Source organism: Botryllus schlosseri, chromosome 13 (assembly GCF_051294905.1).
Source record: "Botryllus schlosseri isolate E-star chromosome 13, Bs_hap1, whole genome shotgun sequence".
NCBI classification, from domain to species: domain Eukaryota; kingdom Metazoa; phylum Chordata; class Ascidiacea; order Stolidobranchia; family Styelidae; genus Botryllus; species Botryllus schlosseri.
Window position 1 is genome coordinate 17,322,498 of NC_137248.1, and position 24,556 is coordinate 17,347,053.

At 41.1% G+C, this 24,556-nt stretch overlaps 1 protein-coding gene and 1 long non-coding RNA gene across 3 annotated transcripts in view; both read right to left on the minus strand.

Annotated features, from left to right (window-relative positions):
• Positions 1 to 24,556, minus strand: part of LOC145454145 (uncharacterized) — a 184,737-nt gene that overhangs the window by 111,680 nt on the left and 48,501 nt on the right. The window lies entirely within an intron of this gene.
• On the minus strand, positions 7,777 to 24,260 carry LOC145454138 (hexokinase-4-like). 2 transcript variants are annotated; one of them, XM_080332162.1, is made up of 11 exons: positions 23,918 to 24,260; positions 22,123 to 22,285; positions 16,745 to 16,890; positions 16,557 to 16,676; positions 13,070 to 13,268; positions 12,034 to 12,232; positions 9,974 to 10,129; positions 9,757 to 9,907; positions 9,251 to 9,399; positions 8,849 to 9,038; positions 7,777 to 8,792 (listed from the first exon to the last, which is right to left on the minus strand). In XM_080332162.1, exons 1-10 carry the CDS (start codon positions 23,951 to 23,953, stop codon positions 8,867 to 8,869), a joined length of 1,491 nt encoding a protein of 496 aa, XP_080188288.1. In that variant the 5' UTR covers positions 23,954 to 24,260; the 3' UTR covers positions 7,777 to 8,792; positions 8,849 to 8,866. The 2 variants fall into 2 exon arrangements, with proteins under 2 accessions (XP_080188288.1, XP_080188287.1); XM_080332161.1 differs by having other exon boundaries at positions 7,777 to 9,038; positions 23,918 to 24,257.

Consider the following 24,556-nt stretch of genomic DNA (forward strand, 5'->3'; position numbering starts at 1 on the left):
CCACTCCATTCGCATACAGTCGATGGGCAATGCTTTGCTAGTGTGACGTCATATTGACACACAGCGTGTCACTGCTCATTTTTGAATCCGCTAGTTGGCGCTAAAGAGTGTCCGGAATTTGTTTCACACAAATATGGTCACCCTATAATACACTCAGATGAATTTTCGACCGAATAGTGACCAGAATATCAGACTACATAGTGAGCAGACTTGAATCTTGTTCATTATGGGTCCGGCAAAACCCCTCTCCGGTTTGTTTGACACATTCTTCGTCAACTAAATTGCCGGCAACCATAAAATAAGATAACTCGGTATTTTACAGATGTTTAAAAGTTCATAAAAGTATGACTGACATCACATACCTTTAAATAATATCTTATGGTTGAAAACTAGCAGGAAAGAAGCAGGAAATATCTGCATTTGTTCACGATTTGCAACCCAACGACGCTTCTTCAATGTACGATCCAAAACAAGCCGATGTCAACCGTGCAACCAATACATGATTCTTATGAACATGATAGACAGGTTGTGCAGAGCAAAACGGAGATACATGTGACCTTTAAAGGACTGCATTCAAGTACAATTTTGAAAACATCTCTATTTTGTTGCAATATCTCATCTCTGCACGTCCGTTTTAAACTGATAAGATCACAAAAGCTATAGACCGGTGACATGGTCAACATTACAGAGGCAGTAGTACGGAGATTCGCCCCTTGGATCTTTGGGGGCTTTTCGGGGATAGAAGATCACGATGAAGATGACCAAAATTATTCATAAAAGTGTTTTTAGGTACGGTACTAAATCATCATTTGGATCACAAGCATCGAAGTTTCCTGAATTTTTTTTTGAATCTGAACAACCCTAGGACCCATATGTGTCATTGCACTTAACGTATACCCGATTATATTCAACGAATTATCACGATTTTTACCACATGGCTGTGTGAAATGGGAATCAGCGCATTGGTATAGTGGGATCGAACCATCGGATTCTAATTGGAACCAGAGCATGACATACGGTTAAGCTCATGCATAGTCACACCACGTCTGTGAAGACTGGCGGGCAGTATATATGCATTAGGCGTTACCACAAAACCAACAGTGCAAATTAAGCATTGAAAAATGGACATTTTTGTGTTCGTGAAATCCAGTTCCTGTGTTCATTCAAACTTTTGAACGACAATCATTTTGCAGTATACTTTTGGGTGTCAATATTTCTCTGTAACTGTTATAAAGCCTACTTAATCTCTTTTTTATCTGGCCTCAGCGTGACTTGAAACATTTTTCTCCGTATCCAAAAACAAAATGGGATCGCATGTAAATGCTGTTTTCATTTTCCTTCAAATTGGGGTCACCTCTCAAAAAGCTTACCGACCACTGATCTATACAATAGGAGACAATCTCACGAGACTCGCGAATCCATCGATCTATCAATATATGCACTTGTAAATATATTCTTTCGGCTATACCTGCATTATATGAAACAGAGATAGCGTAAAATCCATAAATATCGATATATATATATTCGTTCTATTCGGGACGCTGCATAAGTTCCTCATAACAGCCAATATAGCGCACAGTTGCAAGCTACCTGCCTAATATTAACATGATAGCATCCCCTAGACGTCTTACGAACAATAGGTAATTATTGAGTTCTCGAGTCGGATGCTGATTTAGCCACTGGATAGCTCCAACGCGTCGAGACATTCAGTACTTATGGGCCATGTGCCGCTGCAGTAGAGCAATGTCTGCGTCTGTGTGGATATTTATCAATAGAGAATAGTCGAATGTAAGTTCGGCAGAAAACCTACACGTACATGGAGGCTGGCGACGTCGAGATGCACCCAACGAGAAGCACTGAATCTGCGGTAACAGGTGCTGCGATCGTGCGCAATATTCAAGTTTATAGGGCCATGGAAGGTATCCAGCATGCGAGACTCGAATTCGGCAGCGTTTATCGATCATTGGACTGCCAGGTCCGCGTTGAAAACGAAACGTTACGTTGCCATCAAGCGACAATTTACACTGTTGAAAATGAGGTATCAAGATACAAGGAAGTAAAATGTCTGGCGCCAAACAGTTCCAGCAGAAAGTCGTACCCTGTTCACCCATCAAGCCGTAATAATATTTATGATGAAGCTGGTCATTTGAATCGAATATCACGAAAACCAGAGCAACACTTCATGGACAATGTATTCAAAAGAAACGACGGGAACACTCCGGCAAGACACCAACAACAAATATACCAGTCGACAGATACGGTCATAACGATGTGCGATTGAGTAGGCAGGACGATCTGAGTTGATTACAAACTATTGGACAAATTTCCATTTGATTTCTGCCGGTCATGCGTCTGGTTACATATCTTATTGTCGTATAGTATGAGGCATGCGTATCGAACTGATTGCCATGTTTCCGCGGTTAATTCACGAATCGATACAACTATTTTCCTTGTCGTCTTGAAGGTAATTATGGAGGTTTTGGCAAGTTTTGAGGTACATAGCGGCAGCTCTACGAAGGGATTAGACATGCGTTAAGGTAATTCGGGAGTAAAGTACCATTTCCAAGACTAAAATTAAGAAGCCATTTCTATCAACTTAGGCACTAGTATTTTACATCGGCCGATTGGCGACAGCGTTGATGTAACATCCAGACCTGACGATTGTGCTGCAGCGTGAATCGCGCAAGGAGATGACGGAAAATCATGGTACCGTATGTAATATATCATGTATGGATTGTGTGCGTATACCCCGGGCCCTATACCTATCTAACATTACCCGTTTAATGGGATCGTGGTGGTTCTGTTTCTACTTATGTCAACCTGCTGGTGTGGATCATAGTTAAAATAGCAATGTATATGATTCAATGGGCGTTGCAGAAGTGTTGTAATATTAGCAATTCCATGACGATAGTTTGTCCCAAAACCTATATCCGTATTTGTTCCTCAAATTGCTTGTAGCGACTGACATCGAGAACGGCAACCCACGGTGGTTTAAGGCAGTCAATAAATGTGGGTCATGTTGCGGTGGGTCCAACGGATGTTGATCTTTAACGACGAGACAGATATTGAAGACGTTGATGCTTGAAAATCGTAAATGTAGGATATATGTATCAAGGTAGAGAATATTCCAGGAGGCCATATAAGGATGTGTATCACGATTTGGGGGAATCAGATATCATCTGGTTGGATACAATGCCGACCAAAAGTTTTCAATATCTAGGGACGGACGAACGTTATGCCACGACGATGAGTTGCATTGCGCAAATTCCGTAAGGTGTCATACTTAACAAACTGGACTTGAAGGGACTCGGTCGGTCATACGATGTTCAGACCACAGCTGTCCCGTCCCGCGCTGTACAACTACTACAACTGAAACTACTAAATCTAAACCAATCCGATCCGGTGCAGCTTCCAGAATACACCATGTTATCAGGAATTCTGATCCTACACTTACTATGCATATGATGCAATATCACGGTATGGATTGGTCACTCACGCATGCTCGTTGCTCGCTTACTTTTTCAAGATCTTACTCGCACATGGTGAGATCAAATTTAATCTTCGTAAAAAGGATTACTTACTTGAATAGTGAATAAAATATCGGGAAAAAACCAACCGTAATAAAATAAAATAAATCACGACGCAACGATAACGATGCAGTCACAACCTAGATTTCATATGTGAGCCATGTTGGGTTGTTCGCACCGCGCGATTCCCGGTGTTTGAATATGCGAATACCACATCGGTTAACGCCGCGTGGGAACAAGTAAAGTTTCCATAAAAAATGTGCACGCGGGATGGGTCGAATGATTACCTGCACAGTAAGCGATTAACACCCGCAATTATACACAGCTGGAGGCCCGCTTTATCAAATACCCAGTCCTGGAAGACGGCTCGAAAACGGATTACTGTGTTGATAGTGAATGAGAGCCTTTCATAAAATCGCGGTCTTATCAAGACGCTTCCATTAAACGTGTCCGTGGGATATTTGAAATGGAGCTTTCCGATCGGCGGGTATTACTTATAAGCATTCTAGATGCAGCAAACGCTCTCCATATTTATCTATATTCGTTATCGTGTGTCGGTCGGTTGTAACAGCGTCGAGACAAGTATGGCATTTCGTGATGTTGAAATGTGTGCTATAAAATGTGATACGAACAAGTTGACAGAAGAGAGGTTCGAGTTACGCAACGATCAGCCGTGTGCAAGGGTGGATGTTACGAACTGGACTAGGCATAATGTTGCACAGATTCGGAGCTCGATGGATACTCGATTCTTTGTCGTGAACGAGGTGTTGTTGTATCGCGTTGGCCCCACACTTTACACCATAGAGGATGAAACCAAAGAATACCGTGTGCGAAGAAACGGAGGTAAAACAGAGATGAAGAAAAACTGTGGACACAGAGGTTCGATTGACGTGCGCGCGTAGACTATGAACGACGACGAAGGGCTTCTCTACTCCAAACCATTGAACGCATATAATTATGGGGAAAAGCGTGTTTGGCTTTCCTTTGGCGATTCCGCACACCCAGGCAACATCTGCAATTTCCCAGCTCCGTTTGGAAACGAACAGCGATCAAGGACATTTGCTATAACTGAATTCACTCCAAATTCAAGAAAGATGGAACAGTGCGCATCGTGTTTTCTTTAGTATTTTGTTCACTTTTATTTAATACAATTTCTATTCATCATACGCATTCGACTAGGCGTTCTTACGACGTACGTGCTTACGACATGGTGTCCGTCAACAGTGACAGCTATAGTTTGGTTAAAGTTACGATTCTCCGAAGAGATAAGCTGTTCAATATTGTGAAAGGTGTTAGGTCTATACGATATCGATTAAGTCGAGTAGAAAGTCGTGTCTGGATGGATTGCATTATTTTATGATTGAAATTGTCATAACGATTGGCTAAGGTATAGTACCTGACGGTAAGTTGCGGAGTCTCAGAAGCATTAGCGTGCTTCGAAGTGTCAGAGTTTAACTGCCCCTCTCCTCGGCATCACCGTTCATACATAGTCGTTACAAAAAATCAAGAAAATGACCCTGTGAAGCACGAATACAATGAAATAAATTATATTTTAAGGTTGCAACAGGATCCTATCAGAAAAAAATATACGTTGGTAAGTATTATTGTCTTACTTTTGACTGTTGATTACGAGGCGATTGACTATTTTAGGGGCAGCACAATGACGGCAAAGAAGGTTATGTGAAGAGATGCCTCATATACGCGTATTACGCATATTAGAACATCAAACAACGGATTATAATACAGGAATTGTAATTGAATGTATGATTCAGGATACACCCTCAATGATTTTTTAACTTGAATACAACATGCCTTCTGCTGACCCAGTATCTCTTGCATTCCTCCAATTTATAGCTTCACAATGTTCACATGTCTTAGTAGTGCAAGTGTAGTCACAATATACTTACGTACGTGTTAATATTGAAAGTACTTTGTTACGGATCACATTCACATGTATCATATTTGGTCCGTGGACATGTCAGCATGCTACATAATGGCATGCGACACTTCAGCATCCGAAAATTGGGTATATGCGACACTTGAACATGTGGGTAATATTTGGGGCTAGCGCTGGATCTGATTTAGATTGAGGATCGGGTTAGGTTGGGGTCAGGATATATATAAGTGGCGATTTCGAGGTTAGTATATATTTTGGGGTTGTGAAAACACATGCCAAAGTGGCGCATGCTAAAGTGTTGCATGTTGATCTGTCGTTTTTCAATGTGTCGCATGCTCATATTTCGGGCAACCATCATATCTACCGACCGCGCTAGCATCATTTTGATAAAACGTGCTTTGCATAATCTTCCTCGTGGTTGTTGGAAAAATGCTGAACTGAGCCGATTGATTTTCCGTGTCTGGCGCTAGATCATGCGGATTGGATTCAACCAGTGTGGGGATCAAGTCACTACCTTCGAGTCACGACTCGTTTCGAGTCATTGCACATTTTGACTCCAGTCAAGTCAAGTCAATCAATTTTCAAAGATGACTAGAGTCAAGTCAAGTCACTCGATTTCTGGAGGTGACTCGAGTCAAGTCGAGTCGAGTCAAGTCAAGTCAAGTCAAGTCAAGTCAAGTCACGAGTCAAGTCACATTTCAAGTCAAGTTGCCTTTTCGAAGTATGCATGAGGCATGATTACGTCATTGCTATTTGCTATAGTTGTCTGAAATACAGTTTGAGTGGTCAGCAATGACCACTGGTCATTGATTCCGAGACGATGAACGAGTACAGAGTTAAATATTCATGCTAGAAGGCGCTGTATCGCTCACATAAGGCCTATCTACATGTCGCTAGATGTCCCGACAAATTACCCGACGTAAGATTACGCATTCGTGCGTCACAGACGACGCAAATTTGTCGGGGAATCTGTCGGGCAAAATTGTCTCGCGAGGTTACCCGATAAAACAGCAGAGGAAATCGCGTATATCGGGTAACGGAAACGTTCGTCCTGAGATTTTAGTTTGATTTAGGTATTTCCATGGCTGTATAATTGATTTTAAGTCAGTTTTATAACATTATAAGTGACTTTTAGCACCTTTGGGTATAATTATATCGTCGAATGGCGATATGTACCGTAAAGTACCGTGCGAAACAAACCTGATATGGAAGTTTAGGCTGTAAAAATGTTTGTTGTAGCATATTTGTGAACTTCAAGTGTTCACTAAGGTTATTCACGTTGAGAACTGGTCCTATTCGGAATATACATGGCACATCAATAGGCTGCCTAAAGTTTCACAGTTCCAAACGACTCCTTTTGCAGTGATATGCGTTATTTGCCTCTGACTATGCAATGGAAAACATCACATGGATGAATGTTAATAAACTAATTATAAACTATCGAATGTAATGTGTAGTTTCGATAGATAAACCTGTGACATGTAAAACGGCGAATCTGTCGGGTAAGCTGTCGCCATTCGGGGAGTCCCCCTACGTAATAATCACTGTCGGGTAAATATAATGGACATGTACATAGCTCTATATACGTAGAAGTTAGACTACGCAATTGCATAGCCTAAATTTATAGTTACCAGAAACAATAGAGAATAGAGAAACGAATTGATAAGATTCAATACATTACCCATTTACAAATAGATATGATACCATTCGAGCCTGTGCCAATGGTTGAGGACAAATAAACTATATTCGACTGCAATTTCAATAAAACAAGAGGTTTGCTTAAGGTAAGAACAGAGAACAGAAATACACATTTTGTTATTCTACTACTTTACTACTAGAGTAACGACAACGTCAGCTGTAAGCTTCGATCACTTCATGCGCATTCAATATATTTGTGAGAGAACAATCGAGGCTCAGCGAAACCCATGGTCATTGAATGATTGGTCGCTCTCACGGGTTACGCAAGCGTTTCGCGAACAATCTGAACATATGCAAATACAGAGATTTTTATCGACACCGATTACTTGATGACTTGAAATTGACTCGTGAATTTTGCTCCGGGTCACGAGTCAATCCACATTTCCGATACGCCGAGTCAAGTCAAGTCATTTTAGCAAAGTGACTCGAGTCAAGTCAAGTCATTCGAAAAAGGTGACTCGAGTCTGACTCGAGTTAAGCCATGACTCGAGTCATCCCAACACTGGATTCAACCAATTACTCGGCACCACTAATCGCTCTCAGTATGAATCTACTATCCTAAATGGGACCTATATGTTTACATTAACTGTCAATATATAGTCCATGATGCGTGCTCGCAAAGCCCACACTCAAGTAGAGGAAATGAATGAACTATTTCGAGATTTTGATAAAGTTCATGTTTGCAAAAAAAAAACTGTTGACGGGTAACCCCGCATATAGTCATAACCGGTTTGTGTATTCCAAAGTGTTCGAATGCAATCTTCAAATTCAACTACGCATGAAACGGCAATTGTAAGCACACGTGACGGATAAATTTCCAACATAGTGTCGTTGTTAAAATATGTTTTTCTCCGGTCCGCCTGCCTCATTTTATTGACCATCTTGCTCGCACGAAAGGAGGCGCTACTAAAAATACAACGCCTGCGATATTCGTTGCTGCCGTGTGCGATACGCAGGGGACGACCGCCAACACTAATCCCAGGCGCGGCAATACCGTCGTCATTGCGGAGGAAATATTTGGAATATATCGAAAGATATCAAAGGTAAAATACAACGATATAATCATTTCACGCTAATTCGTTATTTCTTAACGATTCCCCCACGCTATAATACAAATGACGTATTGACGTATGACCCATATTTTCATACGAATATACATACGCTTGGTAATCATCATTACATTAAACAGCTTGCCACGATTAAACCTGTCGCTTGAAGTTATTTAAGGACATAATGTGAAATCTTCAAACCATCGGGGTAAGGGATATTAAACATCTCGCAATGATAGCGATATTCAACTCCGAATCCGAACACGATAAATGTCATAATTTCATAGGCTATATATCTTTGGGGGTCGAGTTTTCACGAAACGATGATGATGGATCTTTCGTGAGGCACGGGTCTCGAGAGCTACGGCGTCTACGCGTCTTCGCGTTGCTGTATTCGTTGACTGTCGGAAGCGGCCCGGGTGTAAAAGCTGTCCAAATGAGAACTTAAACGAAGGCGTGCGGATTGAATCGTGTGGATATGCCGGGACGGAGACATCGAGATTTCTTCGCATTCAAGTCTCTCTGTGAGATCTAACTTTTACCTCGAACGTATTCGATTTGGCAGATATCATTGGGAACTAAACTTCGACGCGTATCGCATTGCGATGCAATGTTTCATCGGTCGCGACGCTTACAAAGCGATGGGCATTCGTGAATGCGATTAGTACTGTTGGTAGGTCGAACAGAAGCCAGTACTATAACGACAGCCGGCAACTTTTCAAAATGTCGTTCTTCTCCGCCATCCTGCACGCCACAGCCGTAACCAAGGCCGCACCTTTGCCGCTGCCGTCGTGAGACATCCGGAAAGTTATTCTCGCGTCGGGCGGCAACAGTTCCCGTACTTTGGTTTCCATGAGTCGTCGGAAACTGAAAAACGCATGGCTGTAAGATATGCACTGGTCACTAACGAAGTACTTCTACTATTGCGAAGCACTCTAAAAAAGTCTCTCAATTACACTGAATATCACACTGTGCAAAAACCAAGCTTGGTATTCAGATCAAATCACATGTATTCTATATGTAGGCTACCACATTAAATTTTATTTAGTGTTAACTGCTAATCATTCCTTAAGACTTACTTCGGGTGCTTCTTGAAAACAGTGCCGTCTACTCCGACAGTCATATTTCTATCCGTCTGAGCGCCGGATGCTCGTCTATTCAAAAGTATCCTTTCCAACAGTGCAGCAACACCGGATGCACATAAATGCGCTGCTCTTCTGCTTACCGTCTGTCAATTAAAGGGTAACATTAACGATATCTCTTAGGTTCATATCAACAACAACAGCTTGCCAAAGAATAGGCTTAGTACGCAAATAACGCTAATAACCAATTTAAATATGTTGGAGATAACTACTTCAATTTTACGCAAGAATCCAACTAACATCGACCATTGCATTATTTTGATACTGGATAGGTTCGAATGCGATATTTTGGTAACATTGCTGTTGCGTGTAGTGCGGCATTGCGTATTACGCATTCATATTCCATGTTCTAGCTTCCAAAATGCAAAAGTTCCTATATCATAGCCTCTTAATAAAACTTGTGCCAACAGTCAACAACCGGGGAAATGAAATGTTTTTCTTACCTCACAAACTTCTCGCAACGCTTGTCTGTCCGCTAGAGTGCATACGTGATCCGTTCGTAGCCCGGGTATAGGAGGCATCTTTAGGTCTGGCGAATCGTAGCCTAGATGCCGAAATATTTGTGCAGCAACGCGTAGGCTGGGTGTGCGATCTCTGCAGAGAACAAAAGAAAAGTTCCCTATCTCAATTCAACCGTAACAGAACAGAAGGCCTTCTTACAATTCTACTTGTGTAACGAAGGCGGTTTCAAATTCTCCTTTGCTGTTCAGTTTTTCCGAGAGTTTGCCGTTTAACATATCCCCACTTTTTACAAGGTCCACCAAAACGTTGCGTACAACTTCGCCCAAATACATGCCACTGATCATCTTCTCGTATCTGAAAAGCACAATTCATTATAATAATATATTACTGCATAAGACAACTACCACATCATCCGGTATAGATCGCTGTTTGCACATTACGCTATTGATATATTGCCATGAGAGCCTGACCCATGTTTTAAAAGGTGTTATAGACTCTCGACAACGTTAAGCAAACAGGCGATAAGTAATTTAGTTTGTTTTTATGGATTACGGATTACATTGAAGCGGTATTCACCGATTCCTAAATGCTTAAAGACTACTTTTATACGTTTTCTAATTTCATTATAATTTGGTTTTACAGTGACTACATAATGCATACATCAGGTAAAGATCACTTGGGATGTGTCGGAATATCTTCGCTGCGTGGAAATATAATCAATTGTCACATCGTTTCGGAATAAACTGATTCAGACTAGTTTCATTTTTAAAAGCTGCAAACTGAAAACAACTGGCATTTACCAAGCTACATCCTCATGGTTGCATGCCTACACCAAATTTAGTATTTGATTACGGCAAACCATACAGACAGCCTGTTGTTATTTGACACACCATGTTTGTCAGGTTGATGCCACTGACGAAACAGTTTGTTATGTAATACTTATGCACACATTAACAACGGCAACGTGGCTATCAGTCAATTCAATTAAAGAACAAAGATATTGAAGCGGTCATAAATTCATTTGACGGCGTGTTACGAGTTGGGCGGATGTGCGCGTGTGACGTCCATATATAAATAACCAAGGTTGCTCATACAGCCTGTGGGCAATGCACTAGCACTGCAACCGTTTCGAATGCGCACGTTTGAACGTGTTGGCGATCGCATTTCCATTGAAAAGAGAACGGATAGTAACCAACAAGTAGACATACTTGAATTATTGCTTCTGTATCGCCGCTATCAAGCAAAACCAGTTGTACTGGTTTTTCAAAGTATATCTCTATTTCGGACCTTGACCTCGAGTTAATTATTCGATGCATATCTGTATTGTTCATCTTGCTTTTTGTCATAATAAATAGGACCTTTGGAATGCCATACCGGGGCCTCAGGCCCGTACAGTTAAATGTCAACGAATGTTCAAAATTACATATTAATGAACATAACGCAGGCTGTAAAATTAAACTATTGGGCATGTCGTGCGAGTGCTTGCGACGGCTTATCCTTTTAGTAACCTGGCTGCTACTGAGTATGAGTATATCATTTAGAATTCGCATCGTTCAAATGTTAAAGGTTGTCTTGTCTAAAGTGACGTTGTAGTACGGGTTTGTTATGCCGCCACACTCGAAATACACGGTTGGTAAATAGTTGAAATAAATATGTGTGTTTACAAAATTTCCACCATCCAGGTAATCGACAGTTTATGGTACATAATTTTGCTTTCATACTCATTCCAATAGAAGAATTGAGTCAAATACTCCGACCCTTATGGAAATATATCTCATGGGTGTAGGGAGGTCTGTTTACAAGTGTTGCCTTTTGAGGCTATTGATGGTGGTACGCGCAAACATAAACAAACCCACCAGTGGCGAGAATCCATAAGAATCGGTGTATTTGACTAGTTTTCACTCATTGGAAAGGGTGTTCCAGAAATGGCCTTTTATCTGATATGCACCCTAAGGTATGCTGAAAATCGGGGAGATACATGATTTCCGTTTACAGTGGAGAGCACAGTATGGATGGAGCCATCGGCGACGCTAATATAAATATTGCAGATAATCGGGATCGAAATCTGAGATTTCGTTGTATTGGATTTGACATTCGAACTAAAGCAATATATATCACATCAAATCTCGGAATTAACAGATCAAATGTGCCACTTGGGCCTTGTCCTAACAAGTTCGACAATGGTAATTGTGTCGCCTCTCTATTCTCCGAGCGCCATTCAAATACGTCGCATTTTCGAATCAAGAACGTTTCCTCACAGCATGCATCCGGGGTTGATCGAATTCCTGTCGACTTCTCTGTCGAATTCCGTGATGATGTCGTCGAGTTCGCCCTGCTCGCCGAACGCGCCCCATTCCGTGTTGATGCACATCTGACCCTCAGCGTTCAAGTCCTCATCCTCCGCGATCTTGTCAATGTTCTGCATGCTTTCCATGTAGCAGGCGTTCGTTCCGGTACCTGCAAAGAGGCCGTCATTTGATACTTTGATGCAGATGATGCGTATAATGCGTACTGGCATATGGTCGCATTATGAATTGGTTAACGGCTCGATGAGAATGCTACGGTGGTGGTTTATTCACCGCAGTAGCCATACGCTGTAAATAGGTGCATTCGCTATAAATTCGCCTTCCGTGGGGTATGCTTCATTCTGGCGGCACTTCCTGATACGACATCAGACTTTTATACCTATTCCTAATAGTTAAAATGAGCCATATGTACACCGTTTCATGTGGAGGTAAATCCCAGGGATGTATTGCGTACTAGATGCGTGTACCAGCTTCTCGCCCCTTCTAGTGTTGGTACAAAATAAAACAGAACCCACTACACCCCTGGGATATATCTCAATCTGAAACGGTGCATTTGACTCATTTACACCAACTGGAACGGGTGTAAATAAGAACTTCGACATACCATGTTCGATTTGTACGACATGAAATATGATTCTTCTCAATTTTTAATCAGTTTTGCCCGTGCCCATTGCCCACGGACAACAAGCAGTTGACAATTGCTATCAAACAAGCCTGCCAACCGTATTAAATTATGGATTGGTCCCCATATAAATTTCGTGGTAGAAGAAATTGAGAATGATGCGAATTCCATGGCGTTTAAAAAGACATAATTTCCGATATCGTACACCCATGTAGAAACTATATCTCTATTTCACTATTGCGTTGTTCCAAGTGTTTATTGTTTATGTCGAGCCGCCGTGAACTAATCCCAGTTCACCACTATGCCCAAGTAGCAACCCGCGCTGGTCATCAATAACGCATCGGAGCGTGATGCTAACTTGCTTACCGACAATCATTCCTAGTGCGCAGTCGTGGTCTTCGTGACCGCATGACATCATGGTGCCGACAGTGTCGTTGACTAGGGCTACTACTTGAAGCTGGTATTCTTCGTTCATGCGGGCCACTGCCTCTTGTAAAAGTCGTACCACGTCTTCGCCAACCACGCCAGACGCGCTAAATCCTTTAGTCCACCGTAGCAAAGTACCCTGGAAAGACAAAAATGGATTGCTGCATATTTTTGTGAATTCAGCCGGTATTAATTAAATTATGTATATAGTCCGCATGCATCTCATGTGAAATTGCATTGAATTGGAACTTGTCCCGAAAGTTGGTTATTACAGGGTAGCCAAATTCAAATAAGCAATAAAATGTGGAACATCTCAAAATAGGATATGCAGTCCTATACTCGTAATCGCCTTGTTTAACCCGCAGGTGTATAGAATATTTATGCAGTCACCGCGGCAATTGCGTAAATAGATATGAAAAGATTTCAATCGCAAAAATATGTAGTGCAGAATGCCGTTGAGTAGATGCAATGTGTATATCACGATTTCACTATAATTGCATAGGCAGATATTTTGACTAGGTAATGATTTCGGTTGTTGTCCGATCAATCAAACTGTATGCAATGTCAGTCGGTATATAAAAATTGTTCTCTTAAAGGAAAGGGTTGTTGACATACAATGTTCTTTTCAATTCTCTGCTTGTTGCTGACGAGTGTCAGACGAAAATATTCGGGTTCACTTCAATATGAATATACAATTCAATGGTATATTGAAGTTCTGTACCTACAAGTAGCTCTTCTTTGTGTTTTACACACAGAAATATCGTACACTCACGTATCTATTTATGAACCTATGCAATAAACCACCCCAGATTTGAAATTGATTTATAGTTTATACGCGAAATAGAACTTCCCGATTTGCCGGTAGAGAGCCAGCCATCACAGATTGTACTGTACAACCGCAAAAAGATATGCTATTTACGATGAGAGGGAAGGTCGTGAAAATTATCCGACACCATTGAGGAGATACAGCGATTAAGTAAAACTACCTCTATCGTTTTACGGAGATTTTACTGCGGGGCTTGTGTAGTTTACGTTGTCACATCATAAAACTAGTACTTGCGCTGTTTTGCATAACATTAATCGTCATTGCGCGAGAGGTAGACTATCTGTCTCGTGTTTTTGCCTACACGCAGCAATGCATTCTATTATCACATTATGGACACTTGCACGGTGGATGCCTGCTTGGTGAAAGCAATCAGCAGTAGCAGATTATACAATTATCCACTTGACGACGATCACGATTTATCAAACAATGACACTACACCGCCTCAAGCGTATAACATGGCATTCACTGAAGTCCCGACCGAATCACAAAATTGATATCAATATGATATCGATAAGAAACCAGTCGTGATTGCCCGTTAATTATTTAGTAAATGAATGCATAGAAACCGAGGTACAAAATATGACCTATCTCCACTAGCGGGATTATGTATTAGTTTTATTTATTATAGTTGTGTCATTATCGAAATAAGGTCTCTCCAACTGTCCTTATATGAGATACCTATCTCTATCTGATGGTATTTTGTTCTTAACCAAAACTGTGAACTTTCTTTGTTGGTACCGGGGGCTGTAGGAAAAGTGGTACATCACCGGGGATTGCACTGTAATACCTGCATCACACAGATTACATATTCACGAATTATCACACGATCATTCCCGTTCGATCTCAAGTGCATGATAGAAAACTTTGAAATACGGCATTAAATCGCAGGGATGAGATAAAGCTTGAATGCCAAGACGCCCAAAGCAGTTACATCTCCTACTTCGTACGCATGTGTGACCTCTACCGGAGACAAAAGATGCCTTCATAAAAGTTATACAACATGGAATCGACGATGGAAAATTACCAAAGTACGAGCCCCGGCAACGCCTTCGTTTACAGTGCACACAACAAGGTCGCTGTGTGTGCGGCGCGAGGGCGCGCGTATCGCCGATGTGTGATCAGAATGTAACCCACTGGAAGCACGCGGCAACGTGATGACAAATATTATTCTATATTTTAACGCTAGCTAAAGCAACTAACCCTTTGATTTTATGTATCTGTTGGATCGACATCAGGCAGTGTTCTATCTGATTTAAATGTTTGCAATCTAAAGCACGAAATAGGATTGGGTCAACTCCATCAGTCCCAACGTCAACGTGACATTGCTACATTCCACAACGCGACAAATAGGTGATCGCGAAAAAAACAATTTGGAGAATAACATCACAGAATCGTTGGTTATAAACTCGAATATTGTTCGGTCGTATTTCAGAAATCAGCATAAAGACGATTCAGAAATAGTCTGCTCCAATGAACTATGCCCAGCATAAACCTGCTACAAGTCACCACAGAAGAATGTGGCTACATACAAGGCGTTGTTTTTCGTGTACGAGGTATAATACGACTGCACATCGCGGAATGAATAGTTAAGTGACGGTTGTGCCGGTGTTGGACTAAAGCGACCTTACTGCAAGTACTGAGAACTCGATGATTTCCGGTGTTATTGCCTCTGCACGTCGATATGTTGAGTATTCCACAGGCTGTTATTCGGGATAATAAAGGCAGCACCGGCGAAGTACAGAATTGCTGATGTCTCGGTGTTGCCAATACTGTGTGCTCGCGCGTATGATTGGGGCGATAGAAAAACAAAACAAAACTTATCCAACACGCAAAGGAACTGTGAAAATAGCAACTCTCAATTGCGGTCAACGAGAGAAACCCACAATAAAAGCAATTGTTTTATTGCGATGTCGAATGCGCGATTTAGAATACATACTACCTGTACTCCCCCGGATATATTTTGACAGTTTCTAAACCGGAGATTGTAGACTGCTGTTTAAATTATCAATTAATGGCGCAACAGTCTTCGGATAACAATGTCATAAGCGCAAAGTAGCGTGGCCATACTTTGACGAAAACCGTTTGTCAACGACTGTTTGCTTTCCAACGAATGAAATTATTCATCTGTAGTTCATAACAGCTCGAATGTCAGCTACATGCTGCAGGTAGAATTCACACTATCACAAAAACGACTCTATAGAGGCCAGCTTCGGAATTAACGACTATTTTGTTAGAGTGAAGATATTTTACAAACAATTTAGGAAGCAACGATCCAATCCGCCATCAAAACACGAATGTCACACGTACGTATTATTGTGACAAAGTGTAGATTTCACGATGCTGACAATATCAAGATAAACGCGTTTCGACGCTAAATTGGTCGCAAGCTCTCATGACATAATTAGATGTATCAGTACCGTGAATAATCATAGATTCAAAGCAGCCCATTATTGTCACGGATAAAAAATAACAAATTCGAAAAATAAATGAAACGCGGTACTTACCTGATCCTAAAGCAGCGCGAGAAGCATTAAATATCAACGTCACATTAGAGACACGTCATTCGAAGACGGACAAGTGGGCGCAGTGGCCAACACTTACTTTGTCTAATCCGTTTTGCACGCAAGGGAACGAAAACGTAAATCCGAGCGGCAGCTTCACGCTTTTCATGTCGTAGATTTCCAGGAAGTTAGCGATCGACTCGGCGATGTAATCGAAGAGCTGAACGCAAGAAGCGATTCTAGGATGTTACGGTCGGGATGAGATGTGAATGAGGGGGTGTTAGTTACCTCTTCTCCGGTTCCCGTCATGACTTCCGCGGGCATTTTATACACTTGATTGTCCATGAGGATTCCGCGGCCGTTTTTGTTGATTTGTATTCGCAGAACGCGGAAATTCGTGCCTCCCAGGTCCAAGGCTAGAAATTCTCCCTCCTCTGCAACAAAAATGTCACGTTCGATTAGGCGAGGGCTCGGGGCACATCAGACTGGGAGGATTTGAAATTTTCAATTCCTAATTTACTTCTCAATTCGAGATTCCAAAACCAGGTCCGAGCTCACAATTCATCTCCTATCGTGTCCAAACCTAAGTCCAAGTAATGACTGAATTTTAATGTTCATAAGTCGCATGAAAACTGTAAATGACCAAACCCAAGTCAAATTCCGTATCCAGGTTCAAAAAAATCGCATATCGAAATTTGATTCTAATCCGGCCCAAATCGTCAAATCCACTATTTTTCGTTCCATAATAAAAATGCAAATTTGTCTCTGCTAGTGAAGATGCAGTGGCAGCAGTGCTATTCAATGTCAAGCAATATCGCACGTGTCGCCAGATAAAACAGTAGGCATTTCATTATTGAGTATGCATTGACTGCGTCAGCAGCAGTACTCGAGACATTTTTCTAATTTTCGTTTGATTCCGAGATGTAATATGGCACACTTCGGAAAATTTTCCATATCTATAAAACGTTTACAGTTACCAACCAGGTAAACACTTATGGATGTGACGTCAATGCTACAGAGAAGATATGTATATATCGCTGAGAATAGCTAGTTTGAATTGAGACCGGAATGCCTTCGACGCGCGTGTAAAATTTGCCTTTTGGCTCCACAAATGCCGAGACGTGGAACACGTGACCACAAAAGTCAACGGCGGTCGTCATGACGAAATAAAATGAGTCAGAATTCAGCCCTGCGGATCTCGTTGCAGATTGCCGCTTTCCAAACCGTACATAACGAGTGTGCCACACGTTTCAACAACGTGCCTTATCTCTCACTTTAAGGTCTTGGACCGCTACGAGAGAAAAACTAGCATCGTGACTCGGTGAGCACGGAACAGTTCGAGACTTCGCTAACGGCAAAACGTGGCTTGAAATATGTCATTTGAAACTCTGTACACACCTTCGGAAGACACGAGACGCAACAAAAATCGCATGTAATTATCGTTCGCTTCTGTGGCTAATTTGACTCTCTCTCAAAATTGAACGCGAGGTTAAATTGGGATGGTAACGCCCAAGGATGTTTCCGACAAGGTAGTGCTGCACGGTCCTTGTTTTTCGCGAGCAATGTAAATTTGCACGCGCAAAAATACTTATGTAAGTTGTCATGATATGAGTCACTGGTTCGTGGAAATTGAACCGTAACGTATAGCATTACACCAGGCATATACAAGGTGTAGTATGGGATTAATGTCGGCATTCATTTCAAATTCAGGCTCCTGGTGGTAAAATATAAGACGTTTGACCCGCAATGGAACACAATAGGCTCATTCTACTCCGCGCAACATAAGCCATTTTCACAAAGTAATATACGGGCGAAGTCAAAAAAATCAGGCGGAATACAATGGAACGTATGACACACAATATGAATTCACACTACACTCCAGGCCGTGATGTATTGTCGCGGGTACATAACTGCCAGCGAATAAACATGGGCGTCGAATGGGTGTGTACCGTGCTCGCTGAGAGGACCCCGGAAAAACAGTTCATATCACAACAACCAGGCGAAATTACTGCCTGCCATACCTACCTACACTCAGCAAGCCGTGTATACGTTTCCAATTGCTAGAGTCAATCATTGATTTTTTCCGACTAATAAATCAATGAATAAATGTCATGAAGATTCGCATTACACGCAATAGTGGTTCGTAAGTATGCGTGGCGAAGGTTATGAATTTGGGTTGCGGGCGCAAAAGACCGATCGTTTAATTTACATAATATTTACCGAATTCCGCAATTTGTGCATACTTTCCTAATTTTTAAGACCACTGTGTTAGATACTACGCGACTATAGTTTGTCACGACAGTATGACCGGATCATAGAAATTATTGTAATCTGATCATAAGTTATAGCAGCCTCTCACAAACTCAGAGCGCATAATGATTTGCAATAGGTGATATTGTAAAATGATTCGTAAGCGCCAATTACAATGATTCAAGGGGTGCGCGGGCTTGACAATATATTGTCAAGTAGTTCGTGATTGGAAAACGTTGGGAACTATTCATGTTGTGCAGGCCGACACGTAGCGCACAGTACAATGGAGTCGAGCAAAGAACAAATCTCCGTGACAATAATCACACTGCCTCAATGACTTTCCTGTGCAATAAATTATGTGTCATACAATTGTGTTTCGTACTACAATTGGTTGTCTGCACCTTCTTTGCTGCTGGCCCGTTAAAACATATCACACTAAAACTAAAAGGTATCATGGCCATGAAGGTATTTGTTCCGGTGTATGAGGCTTGGGTCGCTACTAGCTAGAAGATGATAAGACTCAGATATGGGCGGACAGTAAAAGTTTGAGGCCAATGACCAAGAACACCCCTTCTACTGTGTCGCTCAGATTAACAGTTTTACAATCAACCAGAATACTTAATGTCAGTGATGTTACTTTATAAATGACGCAAATGACAAGGGGTCACAACCAGGGTTGCTTTTGAAACAAAAAACAATTTCAAACAAACATGTTTAAAACAAGGCTCTAATTTAAAACATGTTTTTAATTGTTTTTTGTTTTTGTTTTTTAAAAGCAATGACGTCACGAATATTCAACTGTGACGTCGTAGTGGATTGGCATTAACAATTGAAAATATAGGGTAAATATACCCCCTTTGACGAAATATCTGTGCTATTAATGTTGATGTTAATATTTTGAGGGTAACAACCATCCCATATCGACATACGTCGGCTATGTCGGGTGGTAATTGTCCGTAGGCTCATACAACAAGTTTTTTGGAAAGTATTTACACAATTATGGCATTATTTTACAACTAAAAAAAAAACAATTTTGTTTTTTTTAAAAAGGCCTTTTTTTAAAACACTATTTAAAACATGTTTCGAACAAAGTATTTTAGAACACCGTTTGTTTTAAATGCAACCCTAGTCACAACAATGGAGATGTTATATGACTCTCCGCCGTATTCTGCCACTTTCATACCTGACTTTCACCCAAAAATCTTGGCATACACATCGTAAAAGCACAATCTTTCAGTTTCGGTTTACAATGGGTTGAAATATCTGCCATGTAGTCCATTGGGTAGTCACTCGACAGTCATAATTCATTGAATAATGAGGGGTTACAAGGCGGCGAACGTGGATAAGACAAGTAGCCAATCACCGATCTATTAAATCAAAAATCGCTGAACTGTATTTGTGAAGTATCGCAACCCTGACCTACCGGCAATTACATTCAATAACCGAAGCTAATGCAGGTTGTTTACTTAGAATTTCCCATAAGTGTCTCGTATGGAATAAACTCGGACGGCTGGATATTTAGGTCGCCGTACGACGAAACCATCAAACCTTGCTAAGCGAGACTTGACTCCTCTACTTCACGTTAGTTACCGAGAATTAATATCAATATATTAGGACATACTAGAATCTCTACTATTGGAGTTTATTATAATCTTAAACAAAACTAGCATACTTATATGGTTTGGTGCAAATCCAAGTACAATCGCCTCATGGGGCCTTGCAGGTATAAGTCACGTGACGCAGAAAAGTCTCTAAACGCATCACAAGCGTGATAAATATCATATATTGTATATAGTCACGAATTCACCTGCTTTGAAAAGCCTATGAAACCATTTGCAACCAATTACCAATGAATAGTCGTTTTTTACAATTCCCTAACGTGCATCAATGCTATATTATAATATCTGGTTAATGATAGTTTGCGTGTGAACCTGGGCCTATTTGTGCAGATGTACATTGTACAATTGTACATAGTCATAGTCATACACGATTGAGAATACACGGCGCGGAGGTTAATTTGTCGGAACCGAATTTTGATCTTGATATCTGACATTGGCTCAAACTGGTGGGCGTTTTTGCGGCTTCCCTCGGCTTCTACGAATCGGAGACGAAGGCTGTTACCGATGGGAGTAACATAGAAACAGTTTGCAGATAAACCGGTTTTCTTACGATACTGCCAATGGCGATTTGAAAGCTTCTACGCTATTGGTTGGTATCACAGGGTGTGTATGCTGAACAAGCCTGCAATCTACACCACTGATTTGCAGTGCATGTATTATATATATCAAAGTGAACGAAAGCCGCAATAAGTTTGGTCGGACTAGCCAGTCGCATCCATACATCATATCATTAAAAGCAAAACCCGAAAGCTCCAATTATATCGCTTTCAAGCACAACGGTAATTTAATAGCTCTGGAGAGAGTATAGGATAGAAAGTGATAATTGTGATGTTGTTGACTAGGTTATGCATTCCGCATCTCATTAGAGATACATGCAAGTAAGTTGCGAACGCAGTTCCGTATATGAAAATCTGATATTGGTAGACTACACTGCGCAGGCAAGATGGCTCAAAAACGAAATGTTGTCCACTGACCACACAAGATTTGACGAGTCATAATAAATACAATTCCGTCGATTGTGCTGTCATTATATGATAATACGTGACGATTTCACACCGGGCAGAGCATGGATACAACTGCGTGTATCCCGCGTCTTACATTTTTTCATCACCAACGCCACAATCCGTCAGACCATACTATCAAATCGGATAAATGCACGTCACATTCGACAGCTCTCATGCTGTTGTGAATTTGAATAATGACGAACGCTGGTGCGCCTGAGTTACCGAGTATAAAGGCGACAACGTAACGGGTTTCAACTTGTCATCAACGTTGGACGGCCTGTCACTTTGCAAAAACCTTTAGTCAAATGAATCAGGCGTCAATGATCTACTAATTCTGTAATTAATGCACTCGCTGCATCATGAATAATTTACGCCGGTTGATAAAACAATAACAAGATTCGAAAACGTTCGCGGACGCAGACAAAGTATTTATCATGACAAGTGGCCACCAACTTGTTTATTTTAGCACAGATGTTGAATACCATGCTGCATCGCCCACATAACATATCATGAATGAAGCGACCGTGGTTAGGACGGTGACAGAGTGTTTTTAACGACATTACTTGCATACACGATTGTAGATTGCGTTTAATCTATAATATATACGCTTGATATAATCTGACTGCACTGAAGACTGAAAAACTTCTACTTTTTGTGATGGAATCATTAACGTGAGTGCAATGCTAATCTTAGACCACAGAAATAGCCACCGGACAAATGATACATTCATCAAGCAATGCCAACTATATATCGTCTCAAGGTTATTTTACAAAGAAATTGCTCGTAGCCTCACCTGATCCATCTGGTGTATCCCTCACGTATGTAGGTAACATTTTGAGTGACGATTTTGGTCCATTATTCGACAGGCCGTCGGAGATTGCTTTTCGGAATCTGTCTTTGATTTCGCTCAGTTTCTGATTGTCGATATTTAGCTCTGATAGCCTTTCCTTCAGATTCTAAAGAGAATGGGTGTCTCGTGTGTGATTGTAGACGAGAACAACGAGTCCCTGAGACCCAGATCGGCAATCATGCTTATGTAAGTATTGTTTTGAATATGATATTGGGGGCATTAGATAGACATTGCATAAAATTCCAGTACAGCGAAAATAGAGAAAGTGAATCAGAAATAATCCACAAAATATGGGGACCAGTTACTAATCAAGTCGACGGATATGTACAATCGTAAAACAAATAAAAACGAGCAGTCGTAACTCCCGTTACGATGTTATACCCGTCATTATTACATTTTCGGAAAATACGATTGCGGCAAATAACTTCGTGTGTGGGGAATTACGAAAATCACTGGTCTGGATGAAAATGGGCGTATTTTTGGGTCATTGTTTCGCGATGAACTAGTTATCACTTTCCGCTTGGAAATGAAAGTATTTGAAACAATCGCAGTGAACTTGATTGATACTCAGATTACCCACCATTTTGAATTCGCTGATAAGGGCGTGATAGTGAAGAGCGCACTGCGTCAAGTTAAATCCCGTTTTGTATAATAAAGTGGTGATATTTCCTCGTCCCATTTGCAGAAATTTCACAAATAGAAATACATTTTGTCCGCCAACTCTAAGATTCATTCACACACAACAAAACTAGCCCGTGTGAAACTACTTACATATTCCCATTTCTATTACTAGTGAGCATCGTTTTGCGAGATGTTTACGCGCCTAGCGTATATTCTGACAAGGACATAAGCGCCATTTTCTCAGCGTTCTACCATTACTTTTTCCAACAAGTCAAAATATTTAAAAAAAACTTTCTAAACCGCAATAATACTTACCAGTGCATCACATTGGCCGTCAAGATGGAGCATATTCATTTACTGGCACATGAAATGAAACCGTTTCGAAAGGGTAACAACTAGAGAAGTACAATTACTATATATAAGCATGCCCCGTAAAGATTCATGATCTAGGTATGTAAGCGAAGGATATCCCGCTATTCCTTGGTTAGAAACTATATATTGATAGCCGCATGTGGAATGCTTCCCTTACTGGTTTTCCAATAATATTATTATTTATGAATACCGCCCGTTGGCGATATTGCCGTACAAAACATCAATGTCGTGATTGATTGCAGAATCATTGTATCCGGAAGCATGCCGACGTTGGGGTTATAATGTCATAAATGAATCAAAAACAAATAAACAAACAGAAATCACCTAGTTGTTGACTATTGGCACACGAAACAAATGTTCACACTGTTAATTTATTTACCAAAAGATTCTCGACTGACTCTCATCTGTAACGAACATCAGTAATAGGGTGAACCAAATTCGAAATTAGGAAATTATTAATACACTTGCAATGTTCACGTGGATACGTCCTAAAATCACACCAACTCACAGCAATAAATACTTCTATATCGGCAAATCACATATGAATCTCCGGTTTTGCTTCTGTTATGATTCGCAAAGAATGACTTGACTATCGCACAATTTTGCAGAGCATTGCAACTAAAAGATGTTGCCGAAAGTACGCATCGTTGATGCATAATAGATTGCAGCTTGACGCGCGAATGTCTGTTGTGTATCACGTCGACAGAACTCAAGACAAAAAAATACATAAATGAAAAATACTCACTTGTCGGTCAGTGTCTATTTTTTGTACATCAGACATAGTTTCGATTTCGGTGAATCCGGGTTCCTACTGGAAGATATTGACGATTGACAAAGGTCTTCACTGCAATTCCGACTACAGATGAAGCAGCTTTGCAACGACAAACCAATTAGGTATATGTCTACGCGAATGGCCTGAGGCTGCGAAATGAAATTTCGTCAAACCGCTACATTTCCAACAAAATAAAGCGTACAATAACATTCTCTCACTTAAGCTAAGATCGGAAAAATACTAATGCATCCGACGGCGGCCAGCGAGATGCTACGAACCCGTCCGAGGGTTTCGCGTTCAGAGCTTCTGTGATTCGTTGTTTTTGACACAGCCTATCTCGCGCACTCCACGCACACACTCGAAATCACGCACGAACTTGTTGACTGCGGAGGATGGTTCTGGTGTGAGACTCATAGCACCACCTTACGGTCTTGACGATTCAGATAGGGATCTAGTCTCTGAGTGATTCGATTCCAAATCGAGTATTCGAGAATCAATCATTGTGACGTCGTAAAAGCGTCAAGCATGTCTATCACATGGTCGACAGGAAATATAATCGCTTTATCAAATATGCCGGGCCTGATGAGTGGAATAGTATCTCGCCGGCTATCC

Excerpts from the sequence above, each read along its gene's own strand:
- LOC145454138 (XM_080332162.1), bottom strand. The coding sequence starts at position 23,953 with ATGTCTGATGTACAAAAAATAGACACTGACCGACAA. Across the intron at positions 9,908-9,973 it reads TTCGTTACACAAGTAGAATT|AGATCGCACACCCAGCCTAC; the intron begins GTAAGAAGGCCT and ends TGTTCTCTGCAG. Across the intron at positions 9,400-9,756 it reads CGTTGCGAGAAGTTTGTGAG|ACGGTAAGCAGAAGAGCAGC; the intron begins GTAAGAAAAACA and ends TTTAATTGACAG.